Source organism: Rhinolophus hipposideros (assembly GCF_964194185.1).
Source record: "Rhinolophus hipposideros genome assembly, chromosome: 21".
In the NCBI taxonomy this organism is placed as follows: Eukaryota; Metazoa; Chordata; class Mammalia; order Chiroptera; family Rhinolophidae; genus Rhinolophus; species Rhinolophus hipposideros.
The window spans coordinates 22,958,272-22,982,001 of record NC_138067.1 but is presented as its reverse complement, the minus strand read 5'-3'; the positions used below and the strand labels follow the sequence as shown (position 1 = coordinate 22,982,001).

The window sequence follows — 23,730 nt, the reverse complement described above, 5'->3', positions numbered from 1 at the left end:
CCCTTAAACTGCCCTTAAAAGGAGTAAGAAATAGGAAAACTGAACACCAGGAGCATAGCCCACTGCTGCAGAGAGAGACAGAAAGGAATGCTTCTACCACTAGTGAAGTTGTACAAGTTATTTAGGCCTAGAAAATTTCAAAGCGGGGAGGGAACAATGAAGAAGGCCCAGAATTCAAGAACTAAAATGAGTAAGAAATGATGTCTCCCAGGGCACAAGCAGAAAAACAGAGCCAGACTAGTGAAATCAAGAAAAGAAAACCCAAAGAACAAGAATTTGGAGACTCAAGGGAGAGGTATCGCAACGTCAGCACTTGAACAGCTTGTCTTTGGAGCTGATCCAGCCATAACCCAACGCCATTAACCACTAAGATCCAACTCATTTTCCTTGGTTAGATTTGTGCTCCCCAAAATACTTCTGTTTTGTTTTCCTACATATATTTCCCAGCCCAAGAGATGAAATGACCAGAGCAATCGTAAAACCAGGTATTTGAAAGTTAGTGGTTTATTATGAGGACCATAGGTTGGTACGCGTCTTGGTTTAAACATGTCTTTTGGAAGTCTGGGTATACATCAGACCCTATTGCACCTGCTTTGACAAAACTGGAATTTCCAGCCCTGTAAAGCCAACAAGCTGTAGTAACTTTACCACCCTAGAGTCTTATCAGAATGAAAAACGCATTTTAAACAAATGCCTACTACCCAACTCCTCCCAATCCCCATTTAAGAATTACTACTGTAGCAAGCTACAGTTACTACTGGAGTGGTTTACCTTTCCAACATACTAAGGAACAGCGAAGTTAAGCACTTTGATTTAGGCTGGGTTCCCCCAGAAGCGAACTCTAAGGAAAGAATTTGTGTGTAGCTGATGACTCCAGGATGCACTAAAAGGGAAGTGAGGATGTGAGACGAAAAGGAAGCCTATGCAGGGTGCATTCCTAAACCAATTACCACTGTGGACAACTATGTTTATTTCTAGTGGAGACCTCTGAAAGATGGCATGGAAACCATTATCCCATCCACAGGGTTAATTCTCAAACACATATTCAGTTGTGTCATTTCTCTGGTCAGCAAGGAAGCTGGATATGCACCCTCTAATTCCCACACACTATTTGCTGAAAGCTACTCCTTAGCATTTCAAGGAGAGCGAAGGCCTCAAGCAGGAGTCTCTTGCAATAAGACTCCTATTGGTGGCATGTGCGGGAATGGTGACTGCCAGGGAATATGGGTGCGGCACTGACACCTTCTGCTACGCCCCTGATGGGTCCTGATTGGCTTCTCTCCCCTTTGGCTCTCAGCTGTTCACCTTATTTTGCCATCTTTCATAGTCCTTGATGCAGTTCTTTTTGCTCCATCCAGAAGAACTAGCATCTTTCTAAATGGCCTATTAGTTCTAAAATAGAAGCACTTTACTGATTATTTATCTAATTAGTAAGAGGCAAAAATATCAGTTCCATTATGGTTTTATATCAAAACAGTTTTGTGATACAATCAAAGAAAATACTTGTTGGAGACTCAAATACAAACTTTATTTATTTTCAACAACAAAAGCAACACAACAAAGAGGAATTAATCCACTAATCTTTAACTCTAACACAGTCTTAGCACAAAACTATCCTCAATAAATAAAAACGCATTACTAGTAATCAAGTAAGACTCTTCTTGAGACTCTAGGGTTTTGTGTGTATTTTAAACAAAACTGGGTGGTAGATTTAAAAAAAAGAAACAAAAAAAATACATGCTAAAGATTTGACTGACAAGGACGTGAAGAAAAGAACAGCCAAGGAACAGGGTCCTTGTTAAGTTAACAAGGGATTAAGTTAACAAAGGGATATGGGGTTTTCAAAGCAGTTTAGAAATCAAAGCTCACTGGGGGATGCAAGTGTTTGGGATAGTCCATGTTCAAGGCCTTGTAACAACATCTTCTCATATTTCTAGATTCTTGACTTAAAATCTATCACAATCTAGAGGAGCTTCTGCCAAAGGATAGGAGGCTTCTTATTCATGTTGCCTAAAAAGACCTGTCTCCTCTCCTAAATTTTCCTCCTTTGACTTGGTCACTAGCTCCTGTCACCAACATGACAGGGGTTCCGTTCCAGAAAAGGATTTCTACTACATGGATCCACCTCTTTCTGGTTTAGACTTTCCTTTCATCAACACACTGTTACTGCCAGGAACAGCTCTAAATATATCCAATTTCTTTTATTTTTATCCTCCTACCAACCCTGCTTGGCTACAAAATCTAGGACTCACAGAGCAATGACAGCATTGGTCAGAAGACAAGTGTCAATTCCAATATAACAATCTCTGAAGTTCAATGGTCACAAATTTTTTTTACCACTTCATCTGCCATACCTTTTTTCTTTTCTCATTATCTTTGCAATTATTTCTTTCGGAATTCAATCCTCCGAGCTACATTCTGAGCACCAAATTTTTTGATCAATGCATTTCGGGTATCCTCATCGTCTTTTTGTAAATCTAAGTCATCCTGTCGAGACCAAATGGGATATCCATCAGCCCTCTGACCAGATTCTAAAAAGGAGGTAGTAGCCTCCAGCTCACCACTATTTTTTAGGAAGGCCTGTGTAACTGTTGACAGATCCAAGTTAAACTTTTCCATTAACTGCCGGATGATCTTAATGGCAGCTCCCACCTCTGGTGGAGAAACTTCTTCTTCTTCCTCATCAGGCTGTGTTTCTGAGTCTTCCTCAGGTGTGGGTGGATCGTCGTCACACATTGTTATGTGTATTTCAAAATCAGGGGTCTCCTCCACCTAGAAAAAGTGATGAATAAGACCAATCTAATTATCAAGTCACACTCTCACAACATCTGGCCTCTCCCAATTACCACCTCTTTGCCCTTTTCTTCCAATCACACTAGACTTCCTTCAGTTCCTCTAATATGCCATATTCCTTCTTATATTTATTCGTGCTGGATGTATGTATATACGTGTGAGTATGTGTATATACATATATGTATGGACTGGATAAGAAAGAGTGTGCAGGTGTGTGTGTGCGTGCGCGTGCGCACACACGAGTATGTATATATAATTAATTCTGGTATTTCAATAGAACATTAGAAGCTACACTGAATATGAAAAAATATGTGTATGAATACACATACACACGTGTGTGCATTAGAGTATTTGTTTAAAGCATTACTTCATTCCCAGGTTATAAGCTCCGTAAGGGCAGGAATTGTATCTGTTTTGCTCATCATCACATTCCCAGTGCCTACCAATGCCTACACATAATAAGTACTCAAAAAACATTGCTGTATGAATACATTAAGGCCTCCAAGCCATACTAACTATATTTAGACACATTACAAAGTACGTTACATGAGAAGGGACCTATGTAGGCCCTGTCTGGGAGTTGTTGAGAACATTTGAAAAGTTTTTTGGAAAATGAACCAAATATCAAATAATAAAACTCAGACCACAAAAGGCAACAATCCCTAAATTCTGCCAAATCTTGTGCATTCCTTCATTCACCAATTACAGAAACTTAGTAAGAAAAGATAAGTAATTTAAAAGATACTTTTTCTTGAAGATATGTATATATATGTGTATATATATATATATATATATATACATAATTTGGATTTTAAAAAAATTACTCATTATTTTATGGTTCCTGCCTTTCTTTATATAAAAACGATGATTAAATATGGGATTCCAAGAGAGTATTAGAAGCTAGACCAAATATGGAAGAGATAAAAAAATTCCAAAAAGCTCTAAATAAACAAAAAGCTAAACTTGCTTAATGAAACTAAATTCTTTAAAAAATTATGTTTATGTTCCTGAGAAACATAAAAACATTTTTAAAAGATAAATCCACAGTCTTAACTTGAAAAACTTACACTGAGATCAAAGTAGTCAAAATGGGATACTTTATACTGCTTAAAAAATAATTCTCCCCAACTGCTCTACCTCTCCCCGTCAAGTTTTCCTGCCAAAAAACTAAAAGTTACATGCCTGAAACCTAGATCAGTTCCATTTTCCATTTTCCTCCTCTACCTTGAACTTCTCTTACCTTTCCAGACCTTGGGTATATAAAAAGGATAGATGGGATGACCAATTTCAAAGAAGAATGGAGGCATGGAAAAAACGAGTTAAATCTAATTAACATACCACAACCTCCTCAAACTCCCGGGTGGCTTCTGTATCCATCTTTTTTACTGCTTCTTCATTCTCCTGGACCTCTTCCTTTACAAATTCTTCCTCAGGCAAGTCTGGAGTCCTCTTATTCTGTGATTCTATTAAAGGGAAGAACAGCACCAAATTAGAATGAGCCTCTTTCACATAAAACAAAAATACAGTGCATGCTCTGTGAACTCTGGGCCAAAAGTGAGCCTGAACTTTTTTGTCTATTAGAAGACTTGTCTTTGATCAGAGAGTAACATAAGGCATGCATGTTCAGTAATTTCTACTAGTTTCTGAAAAGTTGCACTATCCAAATGGTGATCATTTTTCTAGGCTCTGACATGTCAAATAAAAATACTCTTGAAGTTTAATTCATTTTTTGCTTTGTATTGATAGATTTTGCAAATTAACAAAACTGGGCAATAAATAGGGTTCTCTCAGGATTCTTTGGCAGATTAATTAAGGAGATTAATATGTAAGGTTAATTAAGGAGGTTAATATGTAAGGTGTTTATTAGGGAGTGTGCCTAGAAAAACCCCTATTGAAGAGAAGAAAGCAGATGGGCAGACAAAAGAGCTATGAAAGAGTACCAACAAGACCTCAGCTAAAATGAAGCTAGAAAGATCCTTCAGAGTTGACCAAGTTGAGGCAAAAGAGCCAAGACTTTATATAAAACTCTACACAGATCAGTCATACCACAATCTACCACATACCACCTACAGAAAGGAAGGACCCCTAAAGCTAAACATACTCTTAGTTCCCCTTTACTCTTTGTTCTCTGAGGATTTAACTTTGCTCTCTTTTCCACCTAACAAAAACTGAACGTTAAAGGGAAGCATGAGGGGAGTTTTTTGTGATGGAAGTGTTCTGTATCCTGATTTTTGGTGGTGGTTACACAAATCTATACATGTGTTAAAATACGTAACTGGAAAATGGTATGGCAGTTCCCCAAATGTTAAGCATAAAATTACAATATGATCCAACAATTCCACTTCTGGGTATATACCTCCAAAAAATTAAAGAAGGGTCTCAAACAGATATTACTATACCCATATTTATAACAGCATTATTCACAATAGCCAAGAAACACAAACCCAAATGTCCATCGATAGATGAACTGATAAACAAAATGTGGTATATACATACAGTGGAATATTATTCAGCCTTAAAAAGGAATGAAATTCTGACATAAGACATTATGCTAAGTGAAAAAAGCCAGACACAAAAGGACAAATATTGTATGACCCCTCTTATATAAGGTACCTAGAGATCAAATTCATGGACAAAAAATAGAATGGTGTTTGTCAGGGGATGAGGGGAGGGAGAAATAGAAAGTTTGTGTTTAATGGATATAGAGTTTCAGTTTTGGAAGATCAGAGAGTTCTGGAGATGGATGGTAGTGATGGTTACCTGACAGTATGAATGTACTTACAACACCTAAAAATGGTTAAAGTGGTAAAATTTATATAATGTACATTTTAGACTAAAAAAATTTTTATTTTTTTAATTTTTATTTTTCAGTTACAATTGACATTCAATATTAGTTTCAGGAGTACAGCACAGTGGTTGGACATTTAAACAATTTACAAAGTGATCCCCCTGATAAGTCTGGTATCCACCTGGCACTATACATAATTACCATATTATTGACTATATTCTGTGTTGTACTTTACACCCGTGACAATTTTGTAACTACCAATTTGTACTTCTTAATCCCTTCACCTTTCTCACCCTCTGCACGCCAACCCCCTTCTATCTGGCAACCATCTGCTTGTTCTCTGTGAGTCCATTGCTGTTTTATTTTGTTCTTTAGATTCCACATATAAGTGAAATCATATGGTATTTGTCTTTCTTTGTCTACCTTATTTCACTTATCATAATACCCTCTAGGTCCATCCATGTTGTTGTATTAAAAACAAATTTGAAGGGGCCGGCCGGGTGGCTCAGGAGGTTGGAGTTCCGTGCTCCTAACTCCAAAGGCTGCCGGTTCGATTCCCACGTGGGCCAGTGGGCTCTCAATCACAAGACTGCCAGTTCTACTCCTGCAAGGGATGGTGGGCTGTGCCCCCTGCAACTAGCAACGGCAACGGGACCTGGAGCTGAGCTGCACCCTCCACAACTGCGACTGAAAGGACAACAACTTGACTTGGAAAAAAGTCCTGAAAGTATACACTGTTCCCCAATAAAGTCCGGCTCCCCTACCCCAATAAAATCTTAAAAAAAAAAAAAAGAAGAAGAAGAAGAAGCCTTATCTTTAAAGATAAGTGCTGAAATACATAAAATGGTATGATGTTTGGCATGTTTCAAAATAATCCCAAATGCTTGGATTGAAAGGTATAGATGAAAAAGAATTGGCCATCAACTATAATCAAGTGAAACTGGGTGACAAGTACATGCAGTATAGTTCATTTTACTATTCTCTCTACTTTCGTAAATGTTCAAAATTTTCTGCAATAAAAAGAACAAATGTGGTTCATTCTCATAATAAAATACAATGCAATCGATGAGGAAAAGAATGAGGCAAAGTAATGCATAGACACACAAAGACTTCAAGATCTACCAGTAAGTTAAAAGAAAGCAAATTGCAGAACTGATTTCTAGTGTGCTAGTATTATGAGCAAAAAGGACATATAACAAGGAAGACAGTAGTGGTTACCCTGGGAGAGGAACCAGGAGTATGGAGTAGGGAGACTTAACTTTTCACTATGTACCCTTTTGTTCCCTGAGTATATCTGTAGGATAAATTCCTAGAAGCAATATTGCCACGTTTAAGGGAGCAGGCATTTAAACGTTAGATGTTTTCAAAGTGCCCTCCAAAGAAATTATACCAATTTCCTTCTATTAATAATGTAATGTAGTTTATTTGTTTTCATATACCTCACTAACTTTGGGTATCACCCATTTTGTTAATTTTTGCCAATTTGATAAAATATGACATTTCCTTGTTCTGGTTTACTGTTTTTAAAAACAACACACACATTTATTATTTCACAGGTTCCATGGGTCAGAAGTCCAGGCATGGCTTATCTGGTCCTCTGCTCAGGGTCTAGTTTATTTTTATTTACTAACAATATTTCTGTGTTTGTTTGTTTATGGGCCATTTATTTCCTTTTCTGTAAACTTCTTGTTCCATTTCTTTTGCTCATCTTTCTACTAGCTTTTGTTTTAGTTACCAATGTCTGCAAGCTCTTTGGACGTCAAGGGAACTAACTCTGTTGCAATGTATTGGGAGTATTTCCCAGTTTGCCCTGACTTTGTATCATGAGAAGCTTTTAATTTTAAGTAATCAAATACATGAAACTTTTTCTTAGTCTTCTTGGTTTCAGAACTATCACCATGCTAATATTAAAAAGTACATGCACATTTTCTCTTGTCATTTTAGGATTTTAATTTTTACATTTAAATAGCTGATCATCAAATATTATTTTGAGTTGGGTGAATCTAGATTCATTCTGTCCCAGGTATCAAATGGCTTGCCAGTAGTCTCAACACCACTGATTTAAAAGCAAGGCTCTACGTGATCTACTTCACCCATACACCTAGCCTAGCCCCGTGCTCATTCCTAGAATTCTCCTTCTTGCTTACTCTATTCCAGACAAACAGATCTCTGTTGCTCCAAGAACACAACCACCATATTCCCACATCAGGGCCTTTGAAATTATTCCCTCTGCCTGGAACACTCTTACTCAGATAACCCTCTGGCTTACTCTTTCATTTTCTTTGGTCTCTGCTCAAATACCAGTTTATCCCAGGAACCTTCCCTTATCACCCTATAGAAAACAACCTCCTCCCCAACCTTTACCCTGATTTTTCTCTACATCACTTACCACTTCCCAGCTACCATGTTAAGCTCCATGACCACAGGACTTTTACTTATTGTTATATCCCAGCAGGATAACAGTGTCTGGCACTCAAACAGCTGTTGAATGAATAAATCTGGTATGTCACTTTTACCAAAAACCAAATTCCTACTAAGCATACTAAACAAGAGAAATAGATGTCATCTCCCCAGATTTCAACTGTTACAAGGAAAAGCCACATAAGAGAAGTGAGGAAAAGACATGCCTCTAAACAAAAGTGTTGGTCAATTTAAGTTGTCAATAGCCGTTATATAAAAAGTGAAGCATCTTAACGACTTTGCACTGTGTTCTAACCCTGAATCTCAACATTCAATTCAACTGTGTTAAAATTTCACCAGGAAGCAAAGACGTTTGTGTGACTACAAATTCAATTAAGCCAAAACATGAAAATAAACTGACCTGGCATGCCTTTAAAACGGTTTATGCTGAACCTACCTGAACATATAAGTATTTTTTAGAACTGGTGGTTGCCAGAGGGGAAGGAAATGGAGGGGGTTGGGGGGAACAGGTACAAACTTCCCCGTTACAAAACAAGTCACCGGGATGTAACGTACAGTACAGGGAATGTAGTCAGGAACTTTGGATGGTGACAGATGGTGACTAGACTTATTCCACTAATAATTCCACTAATGCATAAATATGTTGAATCACTGTGTTGTACCCCCCTGAAATTAACATATTATAGTTCAACTATAATTCAATAAGTAATTAATTGAAATAAAACGACTCTCCAAAAAGATACCACGAAGCTGGTTCCTGCCCCGCTTGCCTCTAGGGAAGAAAACTGGAACCGGATGGATACAAGGGGAGGATTTCCTATATATTTCACTCTTTTTGTACATGAATATCGAACGGTGTCAATATCCTAGCTATTGAAAAGGAAACGGAAATTAAAACTTGAGATTAGAAAATGGTGCAATTTTAAGCAGAGGCCAAAATGGACGCCCGGAAGCGGTTCAGACGCCCCGCCCCTGCAGCACAGGTGTCAGCACAGGTGTCAGCAGCGGGGCCTGCAGGTGCGCAGCACTAGTGCTCACCCCCGCCGTCAGCGGCTTCCGGGTCTTCCTCCGCTTTCCGCTTGAGTTTCTGGGAGGACGGGCTCACTGGGGCGTCCCCCAACAGGTACTTATTCTCCTGGCCCCGCAGGTGCTTCAGGTAGCGGTCCTTCAGGGACTGCCACGAGTGCTGGGTGAGCGAGCTTTTCTCCATCGCTTTCCACAAAGCGTTGCCCGTGACGGAGCTGGTCGAGCGGGCATTTTCCTTCACGTACGTCAAGATGGCCACATCGTCCGCGTCCGTGAAGACGATCCGCCCCGTGAGCGACTGCCGCTCGGCCTCCGCGGCAGCAGCGCCCTCGGCCTGAGCCCGGGGCTTGGTCTGTGGGGCCTGGTCGGCCGCGGGGGCCAGGCCCAGCCGATAGGCCTCCAGCTCGAGCCTCTCGTTACGCTCCACGCAATCTAGAATATACTGCGTGGAGATGAAGTCGCCCGAGGCCTCGGCCGCCGCCTCCCCTGGCTGGGCCAGCAGCACGGCCCCGGGCTCCTGCACCCGGCAGAGCGTCCCGCCACCGTGCAAAATGAGTGTGGAGAGCCGGCGCTTGGCCGGGCTGGGACGCACGTAAAACGACATGGAGCTGCCATCTTCCCTCACGAACAGAGTCGAGGAATGGGTGGGCCCGTTGGGGTCTTTGCCCAGATCCAGGGCCTCCGCCATAGTTAACGCCCGGAACTAAAACACAGACCACAACTAACCTATTGCTCCGGACGCCGCGGCCGCGAAACCCCGCACGACGCCTGCGCGGCAGTAGCACCTGCCCCCTGTCCCCGGAAGAGGCGGGGCTTCCAATCATGACTTGGAAACTGCGGTAAGACCTTGATTTCTTTTAGGTCTCACCCTTTGGCGGGATGGCTGCAGTGTCGCAGGCTGAAGTGAACGTGGACGAAGGCGAGCCCAAACTGAGCAAAAAGTAAGTGTCGCTGTGGGTCGTTAAGGCCTTTGCGGCCGGAGAGTCCGGGCTGGGAAGTGCCTCGCGGTTCCGGCCGAGACCGCTACGCCTGGGGCCTCCCTGCTGGTGCTGGTGGGTACAGACTCGCCGCGACGCAGCGGCTGCGCGCGAACTGCGTCCCTCAGGGAGTCCGGGGGTGCAGGGCTGCCGGGTTCCCCCCACTGTCGTAGTCCTGAAGTAAGAGAACGCGAACAACTGAGGGGAGACAGAAGCGAAACTTACTCCTTCCTTTCCGAGAAATGCATTCTTGTACTGGGAAGCCACGTCCCGATAAGGAGGTCGGGAAAAGTGGTAAAGACCCCTGGCTTTTCAGAAAGACTTTAATTTTTCTTGGCCTCACTAAGGCCATTCTGAACCTTATCAGGTCTAAAACTGCCGTGCGTCTATCCACGTGGGTTATTCAAAGGGTCTGTGAGTATTGAAGGAATGGCCAATGTGTGGGAGTAGAGACTGTCTTACTCAGCGGGGTCCACCAGGCTGCACTTAGCATTGCTGGATATATCACCCCAAATCCCTGGAGTGTGAAGGTAAATATAAATAAATCCACATTAGCCGCCCTTTAAGGATGTCTTACATTCTGCATATACTCTGCTCCCTCTTAGCCAGCGTTCTTCACAGGACGTAGACGATGATTCGAATGGCTTTTCTCAATACTCCCAAGAAAGGTACATAAAATAAATGGTACCAATCCACAGGCATAGGAAAGAAGTTAGTTAGTTCATTACGTGTAATGGGTGCTTTAGTGCATTCGGGCTCTCGCTGAACCCTGATGGAATTGCACTCAACTAGTAAGAAAAATGAGAAAGGCTCTAACCTAAATTTATGGTTTGATCGCACCCTAATATGTTGTCCTGAGAGTTGTCTGATGGAGCTCTCTGTTTGGAAGCTGGTCTTGTATTTCTGCCTTTGGGAAAATAGGACTTTTGATCTGTTACATCAGTAAATGAATTTTAGGGTTGTATATCACAGATACCTCCCAAGCAAGGTCTCCAGTTGAGACGATTTTATGGTACATTGAGGAAACTGGCCAGTTCCTTTCCACTGACTTTTCTCAGATTAATTACATCTACCACTTTTTTTTTTCTTATTAAGGAGGGCGCAGCTCACAGTGGCTCATGCAGGGATCAAAACGGCAACCCCGGTGCCATCAGCACCATGCTCCAACCAACTGAGCCAACAGGCCACCCCCTTCTACTACTTTTTAAAGCCACTTTTATGTGGCAGGCACTGTGCTGGAACTATACAAACTTTTTGTCTAATCTCAATAATAACCTTGTAAAGGAGGTGTTAATGTCCGTTTTTCAATTTAATAAACTGAGGCTCTGGGTGAGGAAACACATTGCTGAAGTGTGCATACCTAAAGTGTGCATACCAAGCTTTGTATCCCCCTGCACCACACCTCACATTGTCCTAAAGAATGTGCTGTTGATATAATCTACTGATATGGGCTAAAAAAATTTTATTAACATTTCCTTCTATTTGTTAATTGTTCATGGAACTTCCTTTGGATCCCCAGTGAACCCCATTTTATGCCAAGTATTTTCTCCAAGTTTAAAAAGACGGGCTGCTTGACAGGTGACTCATTTCCTAATGAAAGGCCAAATTTGTTTGAATACAGTAAGGAACAAGATCCCTGTAATGCTGTTGCCTTTCAGTGTAAACATCATATCCTAAAATTCTCTTTTCCACCTTCTTCCTAGAGTTCCAAACAAGTCTTATCTTTGACGCAGGTGCTTTTGTGTGGCTTACTTTTAGTTTCATCTTGAGTTTGCAGTTGACAATGACTTTTCCTATTTCCCAGTGCCAAGAGAGAAACCAGGCGCCGGGGGCTTTAGAAACATTGCTTTATGTCCTTTCTCCCATTTTCTAGACTGTTGTGATCATTTCTACCTGTAAGCTATTGATTGACTTGCTATTCACTTTTGACCCTGGATATGCACTTTTTTACCATAACCAGGACTGAGAATATTGTCAGTTATGGTTGCAGCACAGTAAGTGTTAAGAGTTGCTCTCAGTTAAGAGGGTCTTAAGTAAAATTGGACACTAAAAGATTTTGCAACCTCCCCTTCCCCAATCCGTAAGAGTAGAAGTTCTGGTTGTGTGTGTATATACTGTCTGTCCCATCTGACACCACATCTCCTTTTCCTGTTAGGTGGTGGTAACCATTAGTTCCAGGGTGGTCTGCCATGTTGACGCAAGCTGCTGTAAGGCTTGTTAGGGGGTCCCTGCGCCAAACCTGGGCACAGTGGGGGCAGAGGGAGCTGCGACTGTGTCAACTTGCTCCTTTCACAGCGCTTCACAAGGACAAGGCACTTTCTAATAAAGGAAGGTTGGTGCCCATTACCTTCTTTATTGTGTGGGAGCAAAGTCCTTCCCTTATAAGTCCTTATTTGTTAAGCCTCTGGCTAAGTCTTTGCATTTGTTGGTAAGGAAACAAAAAGCCCTGCTACCAAAACCAATAGTCTTTTCTCATTTTCTCTTTAATAAATTCAAATTCTCTGTCTTTAGATTCTTGAGATGACTTGTGGATCTTATTCTAGAACAGTGCTGAAACAAAACCCTTCTATGAATAAAGAATTTCTAATGCAGGTTGTTTTCGCTTTCCTGCCTTTCTGGAATTTGTTTGCTCCTGAGATTTACTTGGTTTCTAGTCTTATTTCTATCCCCAGAACCTTTTTGGATTATCCTTGGGATTGATTTAATATAAAAAAAAAAAAACACCTATTTGAATAGGATTATTTATTAATGCTAAGAAGAACGAAATAGGATTAGATGCCCCCTGACTGAATTACATCACACTATTAACATTGGTGGTTTGAAAGAATGAGCAATTCTATTTGAATAATAAGGGTATCCCTCTCTACCCAAATCTGTTTTAGTTTATGGGTTCAAATAGAAAGGTTTCAGATCATAAGGGATACCTAGTTGTGTGAATCACTTTACTTTTTGAGTCTTAGGTGACAAGTATTATACCAACAGTGGATAGTGAGGAATTTGACCAAATCTGTAAGGTTTCTGTGCTGGTGCAGAGTGAAGGGTTAAGCTAGTGAGGGATACCTAGAATAGCTCACATTTACATGCTTACTAAATGCTAGGGACAGGGTCATCTCTGTACATACATTATTACTGTCTATTACCCATTTTACAGATGGGGAGAAGTTAAGTCACTTGCCCATGGTCACATAATTGATAAGTCAGTGTGTCAGAATTTAGTCCCAGGCAGTCTGACTCCAAAGATGGTATATTATCTCCTATACTGCTGCTTTATGCACTGTTCTACCCAGTTTGTTGTCAGAGTCAGACTCCAGTGGGCAGAGTGAGACCAATGCTGAAGGACATTGTCAATGCACTGATCAATGCTGAGGGAGAGATTATCAGTGGAGTGTCTCCTTAAACTCTGCAGAGCCACCTTTCCCCACCCCAGATTAACCCACTTCTTGGGGTTGGGTAGGGAGGGGTGGCAAACAGCTGGAGATGTTGCCTTACCACATCAGGTCTGGTACTCAAGGAACTTCATATTCTGCAGAGGATACCAAACAGTTAAGATTCAGTCCCTGGCCTCAAGGCGCTTCCTAGCCTGATTAGCTTGAGAAAAGCCTATATTACTGATTTTCTGGAAAACTTATTTTCCTGTTCTAAATGTAAACTAATATGTAGGATTTTTCTTTGTCCTGGTGTGTCTTGATTTTAGTTGGGACCTAAGGCCAAGGACCTCAAACTGGAAAATAGAAATTGAGAAAGATCTTTCTCGATGCTTATTTTTTCTTTGTCTCACATATCAAGTTGAGTGACCAAGAGACTAGAAGTGGGGGTGCACAACTGTGCAAGAGCATTTTCCTTCCGGCTGTTCATCATTTTGATAAGTGGGCTGTGGGGCAGAACATAGTAGAGGACTCTTCAGGCAAATATCACTTTAAAAATTTTCGTCTTCCCAACAGTGAGCTAAAGAGACGCCTGAAAGCTGAGAAGAAAGTAGCAGAGAAGGAGGCCAAGCAAAAGGAGCTCAGTGAGAAACTAAGCCAGGCCAATGATGCCGCCACCAACCACACCACTAACAGTGATGTGGGTGCTGAGGAGGAGAGCCTGGACCCAAACGTGAGTCCCTGGACCACCACCCTGGCGGGGCAGGGAAGCTTCTGATGGGACTTGTGGCAGATCCCTTGGGACCAGTGACTAAGAAGATACATAGGAACTAGAATGGGCACTGGGCCCTGGGTCATTGTAAGAGGATGAGGAAGGGCCTGCCACTCCGTTTGGTTAAAAGCACAGGCCCTAAGCATTTTTCTCATCAACTTCCAACAGGCATTTGACAGAATCTAGTACTTCCAAGTGACTGATTAATCTTTCTTGGAACTGTTGGGCCTTATAGCAGCCCCAGAGAAAGTTCTCCCTAAAGATGGGCTAGGGTATACTTTAGACCAGAGACTGGCAATCTGTGGTCCTCAGGCCAGATCCACTATCCCTAGGCCCCCATCTCATGTCTCCTGCCTGGTATTGAAATAAAATTGTATTAGCACAGCCATGCCCATTTTTAACATCCTCTAGGCCCCATGGGCCTGCCGCAGAGAAAAGTCTAATCACTTAGGGAAAGAACCTAAGTGACTCCATGCTGACACATCCAGAAAAGTGGTAACCCAGGCCACCTGTACCATTTAGGCAGAACTCCAGTTCTTTTTGTTGAATTCTTGCTTTTAAGTACAAATCTCACTCCATATCCAATCCTGTGATTTCAAGGGTGGGGGGTACTCAGTTAAAGAAACTTTAGTGTATTGGGGCCACTCTAAGGCATAATACAATACTCTGCTAGATGGACCACTGTCCTGACCAGGTTCAACTTCTCAAAGGCATTTTCGTGTTTGTGTTTATATTTAAATAGCAATACTATAAGATCCGCTGCCAGGCAGTCCAGCAACTGAAGGTCAATGGGGAAGACCCGTACCCACACAAGTTCTACGTAGACGTCTCACTTACTCACTTCATCCAAGAATACAGTCACCTGCAGCCTGGGGACCACCTGAGTGACATCACCTTAAAGGTGGCAGGTAGGAGGACTCCATGTCAGTTTGCTGAGCCCCCATAGCAGGGAGGCCTCTCCACTAGCACAAAGGAAGGTCTGGGTTGGTCTTGCTCTCAAGCAGCCCTTAATTTACAAAACATTAAATCCTATCTTTTATTTGTCCCCCCCCCAAAAAAAAATAGTAAAACTGTTGTAGAAAATTTAGAACATTCAAAGAAGCAAAGAGAGAAAGGTTTAATTATCCATAATCCCAACACCCAGAGAGAACCCCTGCAAATGCCTAAATGCCCAAAAGACTTCTTTAAAGTCCAGTAATTTTACTAAAGGATATCTTGTTACTCATTCTGGATCAATATTCTCAAGTATACAGTATGCCCTTTAAATGTGTATTTTCACGTCTTTTCATTTTAGGAAGATTTTATCTCTTTATATTTTGATTTTTAACTTTATCCTCCATTCCAACTTGTTTCTCTTAAGGCATTCTTTGTTGTATTCGTTAACTCATTTCTTTTGAGTTTAATCTTTGTTTCTGAAATATTCTAATTTTTTCATGTGTCCCCTCATTTCTTAGTTTTTCTAATTCTGATTTGTGTTCTTTCATGTTTTGTATAACTTAATGTTGCTTAGCTCATTGTGAAATAGAATTTTTTCTGTTTTTCTAAGTATGTCTTCTTGAGTACTTTCATTGTCCATGAGAATGTTATTCTTATCTTTTTATTTAATAGGTTCGTATGGCATTTGACCTCAATACTTTTATGTTGCTCATTTTTATGTGAAACTAGTTTTCCCAAATGTTACGAGGAAACATGGTTCAGATAGCTTTTCCAACCTCCCCAAGCTAGCTCCCTCTTCTGTTGTTTTTGTGAAGTGTTTAGAACGATAAAGCAGCTTTGTTTTCGGAGATTTCCAGGCCCTCGATCCCCTTCATTTTTGCTGCATCTTCTCTTTCCTTTGTCTCTGTTTTCCTGGTCTTATTCAATTTTGAGGGGCCTTGGCCTAGAAGAGATCCGTGGCTGTTAAATTTAGAGAGCTTCTGGGAGCTACATTAAAAGGGCTTCGTCACCTAGACCTTCTTAATGTAGCCCATTATACTCTCTCATAGAGCAGTGCGCAGAGCCCCTACCAGTTTCAGCTGCTGTCTTCCATTTGGCCTGCCACACTTTCTAGTAAATACCTATGGCTGTTTGGGAGATTTCCAGCCCTCAGACAATTCATTGCTCCCTACCTGGAGGTCTTGGGGCTCTTGGTGGTTTGCCCCATTGCTTTTATTTGGGGATTCTTGGGAATATCTTCCCACATAATTTTCTTGTAAATTCTGTCCATGGCTTTTTGACTTTGCCTGTCTAGTTGTGCTTTGTATTTTTATGTGAGAATTCAGGAAGATCCAAAACTATGCTGCCGCCAACACCACTGTCTTCCAAAATTTAGTTAACATCTTTAAAACCAGATCTGCCTACACATCATTAGCTGGTTTGAATGGGGATCCAACACTGTTATGAAGACAGAGGTAGGGCTTACACCTCAGGCTAAAATCAAATTGTTCTGGTTTATGTTGTGTCTGGACACAAAAAATGCAGAGGGAGCTTTTTTGGCACTGATATCATGAAATGGCTTCTGGTTCTATCAGTCAGTATTTTTGCTGTTCTTTTTCTAGGTAGGATCCATGCCAAAAGAGCTTCTGGGGGAAAGCTCATCTTCTATGACCTTCGAGGAGAGGGTGTCAAGTTGCAAGTCATGGCCAATTCCAGGTACATAGAAATAATCCAATTATATGGTTTCTGGGTTAGATCGGAGCAACATGTTTGGGAACAAAGTCCCATGTGGTCTTCTCTTCTCCTTGGTATTTAAGGTTAGAAGAAGTGGTTTACGGTTGGGTAAGTCTCAAGAGAGAATAAAAAGTCTACATGGTCACCTGGCGAGTGATAACTGCTCTCGGGTTGTGTAGCAGTTAAAAATAAAAGATAATACTTTTTAATAGTTGACCTTGAATCTGAGATTTTTCTTGGGCTTACATTAACCAGGCATTAACAGTTTAGTGAGGGTTCCAGAGTAAATCAGTGGTCAGTTTTAATTTGGAATGTTGCATATTGAATTACATTTTCTTTTCACTCAGGAACTATAAATCGGAAGAAGAATTTGTTCGTATCAATAACAAACTACGTCGGGGAGACATCATTGGAGTTCAGGGGAATCCTGGGAAAACCAAGAAGGGTGAGCTGAGCATCATCCCCTATGAGATCACACTGCTGTCTCCTTGCTTGCATATGTTGCCTCATCTTCACTTTGGCCTCAAAGACAAGGTAAGCTCTCATGGTCTCCTAACAGGTTTATCATCAGACCATTGAATCAGACGTATTAGTGATCTCTGTCGTTTTTGGTTTAGGAAACACGATATCGTCAGAGATACTTGGACTTGATCCTGAATGACTTTGTGAGACAGAAATTTATCATCCGCTCGAAGATCATCACATATATAAGAAGCTTCTTGGATGAGTTGGGATTCCTAGAGGTGATGGAGAATTCCTTACCTGACATGATGAGCTGCTTTCCTGTGCTTGCCTCTTACTATACCTTCCCTTCACCATGGCATATACTATGTCAATCGCCTTCATGTTCAATGAAAAGTCCTCTTTTTTGCCAATGTCTTTGTACCACCTTGTTATTTAATGCCCTAATTAGGAGGGCAGGACCTGACTTCTAAGATAATGGTCAAAGTGTAAGGCCATCCACATACTCATGAAGCCACATGCAATGTGTTAATGACTCATTCTGCTTTTTTGTAGCATTAATATATTTTAGGAAAAAAAGGATGAGTACATGTTATTATAAAGTAAATTCAAATAATAAAGAAGTAGACAAAAGCAAAACTGAAACTAACTTCCCAACTTGCTTTTGATATGTATCCTTCCGTGCCATTTACTCTGCATATATACATGTGTACCGACACATATTACAAATGGGGTATCTGTTTTGAAAGGGTTTTATTTTACTTGAAACATAAATGAAGTCACTATATGTATTATGGACCTTTTGGGGGGTTTTTCCCACCTGATATATTCTGGAGCCCTTTGCATGTCTGTCTGTCTCTCTTGCTTTCTGACTTTGTCCTATGAGGTTTCAGTGAACACTTTTGCTCATTTGCAAGTGTTTCTGTCGGATGGATTTCTAGAAGTGGAACAACTAAGTCAAAGGAGAAGCAGTTCAATTTTTAGTAAATACTGCACATTACACTCAAAGGCTGTACTCCATTTAGATTCCCACTTACAACTTGTAAAAGTTTATGGTACAGTAAGTCCTCGCTTAACGCTGTCAATAGGTTCTGTGATTTTAAGTAAAACAGCATATAGTGAAAGCTTTTTCCCATAGGCTAATTGATATATAAACAAGAGTTAAGTTCCTGCGGCATCTCATTGTTACAACTAACATTAACAAAACACTGTTATTCGAGGACCTGCTATACTCTATTAATGGTGTTTGGTATTAATAGAAATTGAGACACTATTCTAGAAAATCAAGCTGTCTCTACTTTTTTGTCAAACATTAGCACATTATTATTGAACTTGTACTTGGGGTTATAACAGGCCTAGATGATATCCCATGCAAAACATGAGCTATCCCCAAGGCCTCTGGTTTGAGCCCCTCTGTCCGAGGACTAAATGTTTCTCCCTGTTTTTTAGATTGAAACTCCCATGATGAACATCATCCCAGGTGGAGCTATGGCCAAGCCTTTCATCACCTACCACAATGAGCTGGACATGAATTTATATATGAGAATTGCTCCAGAACTCTACCATAAGGTAATCAAGAAGAAAATGCCTGTTCCCTTAGAGCAGAATGCTAGAAAACCATTGGCCCAGCAAGTGCAGTCAGAAATAAGAGAGAGAGAGTAGAACAGCCAGGATAATAAATACCCTAATTTGTTTGATACTTCTAGAATTTCTCTACAAGATCAGTAGAACATTGCAGATCAGAGGGCAAAGGGGTTGCCTTTCCTAGGTGTACAGATCCTCCTAACCTTTGGTTTCTATTATACTTTTAAGTTTATAGTTCTCCTTAAATTAAATCTGATTTTAGTCTTTTGTAGAAGAAAGAGCTTAATCTCTGTCTAGAAGTTGGAAATAATTGTCTTCTAATCATCAGAGTAAATATCGAAGACTATCATTCAAGATTCTCAGTTGCAGACAACAGAACCCGTTCCAACTACTTTAAGCAAAAGAAAAATATTCACAAATACAAGGAATCTCACAATTTCTGGGAGAATTAGAGTCAGGCTTGGAGACCACATGTTTAAGAATGATTCTGAATCATGTCACTGGGCCTTCCCATGGAGAACCCGGTATGTTTTCCACTAGGCATACTTACCACAGCTCATAACCCTGGCACCTGGCACAGATCACTGCTCATAGGACCTCTGTAGTTACTACTTCTAAAAACTGATATCTCTGGCCCTCCTTTGCCAGAAGGAATTCTGTGCGATACCTACATCTTCTTTCAGTAGTTTCCCATTGAAGTCTCATGGGTGTATCTTATTGGTGGGATGTTGGGTTACGTGTCTGCATCCTAATCCCAAGACAGGCGTCTTTCTTGGGGAGGCTCGCACTCACAAGATGGGGGCCACCCCAGACAAAAGAGTATTCAGAGGTCCTGGACAGCCAAAATAAATGATTGCTATCCACTACGAAGGCCTAAAGAGAATAGAGTACTCAGCATTTAGGTAGAGACCTGAGATCATGTCTGAGCTGTGAAAACCAAGTTACAGCTTTCATAGAAACTTTCCAGAGCCATTAAGGCACAATTGGCTGCTATGACCATGGCCATGTGTTACTAGATGCTGGTGGTTGGTGGCATTGACCGAGTGTATGAAATTGGACGGCAGTTCCGGAATGAAGGAATTGACTTGACTCACAACCCTGAGTTCACCACCTGTGAGTTCTACATGGCCTACGCAGACTATCACGATCTCATGGAAATCACAGAGAAGATGATCTCAGGTGACCTTCTTGCCTCTTTTGACTTTCACACGTGTCTGAGGGGCTAGTGTGCTGCTTTCAGGAGGACTTCCTATTGGTCCGCTTTAAATGAGATTTCTTTCCCAGGGATGGTGAAGCACATTACAGGCAGTTACAAGGTCATCTACCATCCAGATGGCCCAGAGGGCCAAGCCTATGAGATTGATTTCACCCCACCCTTCCGGAGAATCAGCATGGTAGAAGAGCTTGAGAAAGCCCTGGGGGTGAAGCTTCCAGACACTAACCTCTTCGAAACTGAAGGTGAAGTGACACACTCCTTCCTTCCTGTTTAGCTCTGAATTGGACTGGATCAGGGCTAGAATTTCCCAGTTATCTTTGTATACTGTTTTACTAGAGTAGTGTGACCATTCTTCTGTCCTAACTTGTACATTTATATTACAGAAACTCGCAAAATTCTTGATGATATCTGTGTGGCAAAAGCTGTTGAATGCCCTCCGCCTCGAACCACAACCAGGCTTCTTGATAAGGTGAAAAGCCATGTATTCTAGTACCTGCCTTCATCCAGTGGTAACCAGGCCCCTACTCCCTATGAAGGTGAACTAGAAATAAGAGAATTAACAAGTTTTGTTGTACTAAGCTCTGTGCCCAGTTATCCCAGTTACTCCTTACCAGTCATTGAGAAGTTGAAGATAAAGCCCCCTAGCTCCAGGTGAGGGTGGGAGCTGATTCTCTTCTACCTAGACTGGAACAATGAAAATGCTGTTGAGAAAGGATCTCTAGCTCTGCTTTTCTTTTTCATTAAGCTTGTTGGCGAGTTCCTGGAAGTGACATGCATCAATCCTACATTCATCTGTGATCACCCGCAGATAATGAGTCCTTTGGCCAAGTGGTAAGATAAAGCATGGTATTTCTGTTACTATATAACACCAAAACTTAGTAGCATAAAACAACAATTTATTCATTCTCGAGATTCTGTGGTTCATTGGGTAGTCTCTCTCTGTTCTATATAGTGTTGACGAGGGTAACTCAAGTGATTATTTTCAACTGGGAACTGCCAGGGCATCTTGCTTCTTTCTCCTCCACTTGGGTGTCTCTGGGAGCATAGCCTGGGTTTTCTTACATAGCAGCTGGGTTCCAAAAGGAAACAATCCAAAAGGATAAACCTTAGTGTGCAAACATATCAAGCTTCTGTTGATGTCCCATTGGCCAAAGCAAGTCATATGAGCAGTCCAGAGTCCGTCACAGGGACTACAGAGGGCATGAGTGCAGGAAGTATGATTCCGTGTATCGCACACAGGCTGGTTGGGAAGATAATTAGAGCTTCCTTGTCTGTCTCTCTCTAACCCTCACTATTTTACCAAGTGATATTTGATGCTAAGAATGCATGCAGGCTCTGGTAACACTTGAGTCAGCTAGAATCCAGGAACCTCCCTGTGGTCTCCTGTCCCCAGGCACCGCTCTAAAGAGGGTCTGACTGAGCGCTTTGAGCTGTTTGTCATGAAGAAGGAAATATGCAATGCCTACACCGAGCTGAATGACCCCATGAGGCAGCGGCAGCTTTTTGAAGAACAGGCCAAGGTAAGGAAGAAGAATGAGCAAAGGCACGTAATTCATCTGTGCGTACTCACCAGGAAATCAGCTTTAACCCTCATCTGTGTCGTTTTCTGCATCTTTGGGTCATTTCAACAGAAATGAAGGACAAAGCCATGGGTTTCACTGGAGGAAGTCACATTTCAAGATTGAGAACTTGACTAGTTTGGCCCTAGAATTTCTACCTACAGAGAGCTTTCGGCATGATTATCTGTGTGGGGAGTATGACACTTGTCTTGAAAATACATTTGCCTAACAAGAACATAATTTTTTCTCATGTGGTACACTTATTGAAGTGGCTGGGGGATGACAGGCAGATAAAGGTTAATGAAACCAAAGCCCCCACAGGCTGCCTGTACTAACATTGCCACTGGTGGGTAGTCTCAGGAAATGGGAGAAGGACTCTTAGGAGTCATGAGAGTCTCTGAAAATCAGTCTCACTGGGCTCCCAGAGATCCAGGCAGTAGAGCTATTTTTATGTCACAGAGAAATCTGCATGTGTTCTGAGGTAGATTTCATCAGCCCTGACCTCCAGGTCTTTGAAAGAAATGGGTCTATCTTGGACTTAACGGGGCAACCTAATTCCCAGCAAGTGCTGGGTGTCCAGAGCATACTGGAATGGTCATCCCCGTGAGTGTTTTAACGTGCTGATTTGGACACTGAGAGACAGTGCAGCCCAGAACAATGTCACTGTTTGGTTCTCTTCTCTTTCAGGCCAAGGCCGCTGGCGATGATGAGGCCATGTTCATAGATGAAAACTTCTGCACTGCCCTGGAATACGGGCTGCCCCCCACAGCTGGCTGGGGCATGGGCATCGACCGAGTCACCATGTTTCTCACAGACTCCAATAACATTAAGGTACAGCGGCTCTCCGTGCGCACACTGCTTTGACAGAGCTCCACTGTGCTGCACACAGGGCATGGTGGGCCTGGAGAATAAGAACGGGCTTTGGGCTGGAGGGAGGAGCAGGCAAAGGAGTGACGTGCAATGCTACGGGCGGGCATCTGACCTTAACAGAATTTGGGGGGTTTTCTACGTGAGGCACAAGGAATACTAATTGCTTGCATTTCTTGAGGATCCAAGGAACATGCTAAGCTCTCGACATGCATTACCTCATTTAACTTGTCAGCTCTCTGAGGTGTAGAAACTGTTGTTATTCCATTTTTATAGATGAGGAAATCAAATTTTAGGAGAACCCCCTGTATTGATCCTTTTGACGTGCCCTAGGCAGTGCTATGCATGTGTTCTTTTCCATACTCTATAATTGAGAAGGACTGAGTTGAATTACAAGAACATACCTGTCTTTTCAGCTGGGATGTACAGATCTCTGGGTTTTGGTTGTAACAATAACCAGAGGCAAAATGAATGTGTGGATAGCTGTGAAAAAACAAGAGTGTTCTTCAAAATGTATTTTCTCTCCTGTAGGAAGTACTTCTCTTTCCTGCCATGAAACCGGAAGACAAGAAGGAAAATGTAGCAACTACTGATTCACAGGCCACAACAGCTGGCACTTCTGTCTAAAAAATAACTGCAAGTCACGTAACTCAGGCATCTTGTATTTCTGCGAAAGATCAAGTACTGCAAGGGAATTCTTGTATGTTGCTATCCATTTACTATTGCAATTCAATTAACTTGCAAAGGAGAGAAAAGGAATTAAGAATTCCTTTTTTTTAACTCCCTATGTTAACAAATAAACCGTTTTTCTCTACTCTTGACCTCATCATTCTTTGCCTTTGGAATGTCAACTTTTTTCTCAGGCTGCTGGCCTAATGTTTAGGATTATACCACTTTATTCAACAAATTATATTAATGACTGCTATGTGCCAGGCACTGTTCTAAGAAATTAGGGACACAGCAATAAACAAAAGCCAAGTCCCTGCTTTCATGGAACTTAAATTCTTTATTTAGAGGTGGGATGGGTGTAAGCAGACAAGAAACAGGTAAATACATGTTCTTTCTGGTAAAGGAAGCAAAAGCAGAGTAAGACAGAATTGCTACTTTAGAAAGGTAGATGGGGACAGTGCGTTTTTAAATATGTGATCGTGGAAAACCTCTCCTAAGTAAACGTTTCTCAGCGATCTAAGAGAAAAAGCAATCCAGTCTAGAAGACCACATTTTGGAGGAACAGCAAAGGTTCTGGTGTGG

The 23,730-nt window shown here is 41.6% G+C and overlaps 2 protein-coding genes across 7 annotated transcripts; one reads left to right on the top strand and one right to left on the bottom strand.

Moving 5' to 3' along the window:
* Positions 1–491: 491 nt before the first annotated feature.
* On the bottom strand, positions 492–9,823 carry TERF2IP (TERF2 interacting protein). Its single transcript, XM_081031055.1, has 3 exons — positions 9,041–9,823; positions 4,132–4,256; positions 492–2,772 (listed from the first exon to the last, which is right to left on the bottom strand). Exons 1-3 carry the CDS (start codon positions 9,714–9,716, stop codon positions 2,383–2,385), a joined length of 1,191 nt encoding a protein of 396 aa, XP_080887181.1. The 5' UTR covers positions 9,717–9,823; the 3' UTR covers positions 492–2,382.
* Positions 8,979–23,293, top strand: KARS1 (lysyl-tRNA synthetase 1). Of its 6 annotated transcripts, XM_081031052.1 has the most exons (17): positions 8,994–9,125; positions 9,890–9,969; positions 10,353–10,535; positions 12,161–12,337; positions 13,947–14,103; positions 14,885–15,050; positions 16,680–16,773; positions 17,139–17,325; positions 17,409–17,534; positions 18,703–18,822; positions 19,854–20,016; positions 20,122–20,295; positions 20,437–20,522; positions 20,799–20,884; positions 21,447–21,573; positions 22,300–22,443; positions 23,011–23,293. In XM_081031052.1, the coding sequence occupies exons 4-17, from the start codon at positions 12,195–12,197 to the stop codon at positions 23,104–23,106; spliced, it is 1,869 nt and encodes a 622-aa protein (XP_080887178.1). In that variant the 5' UTR covers positions 8,994–9,125; positions 9,890–9,969; positions 10,353–10,535; positions 12,161–12,194; the 3' UTR covers positions 23,107–23,293. The 6 variants fall into 6 exon arrangements, with proteins under 6 accessions (XP_080887177.1, XP_080887180.1, XP_080887178.1 ...); XM_081031051.1 differs by lacking the exon at positions 10,353–10,535 and having other exon boundaries at positions 8,979–9,125; XM_081031050.1 differs by lacking the exon at positions 8,994–9,125 and having other exon boundaries at positions 9,838–9,969.
* The last annotated feature ends 437 nt before the right edge of the window (positions 23,294–23,730 follow it).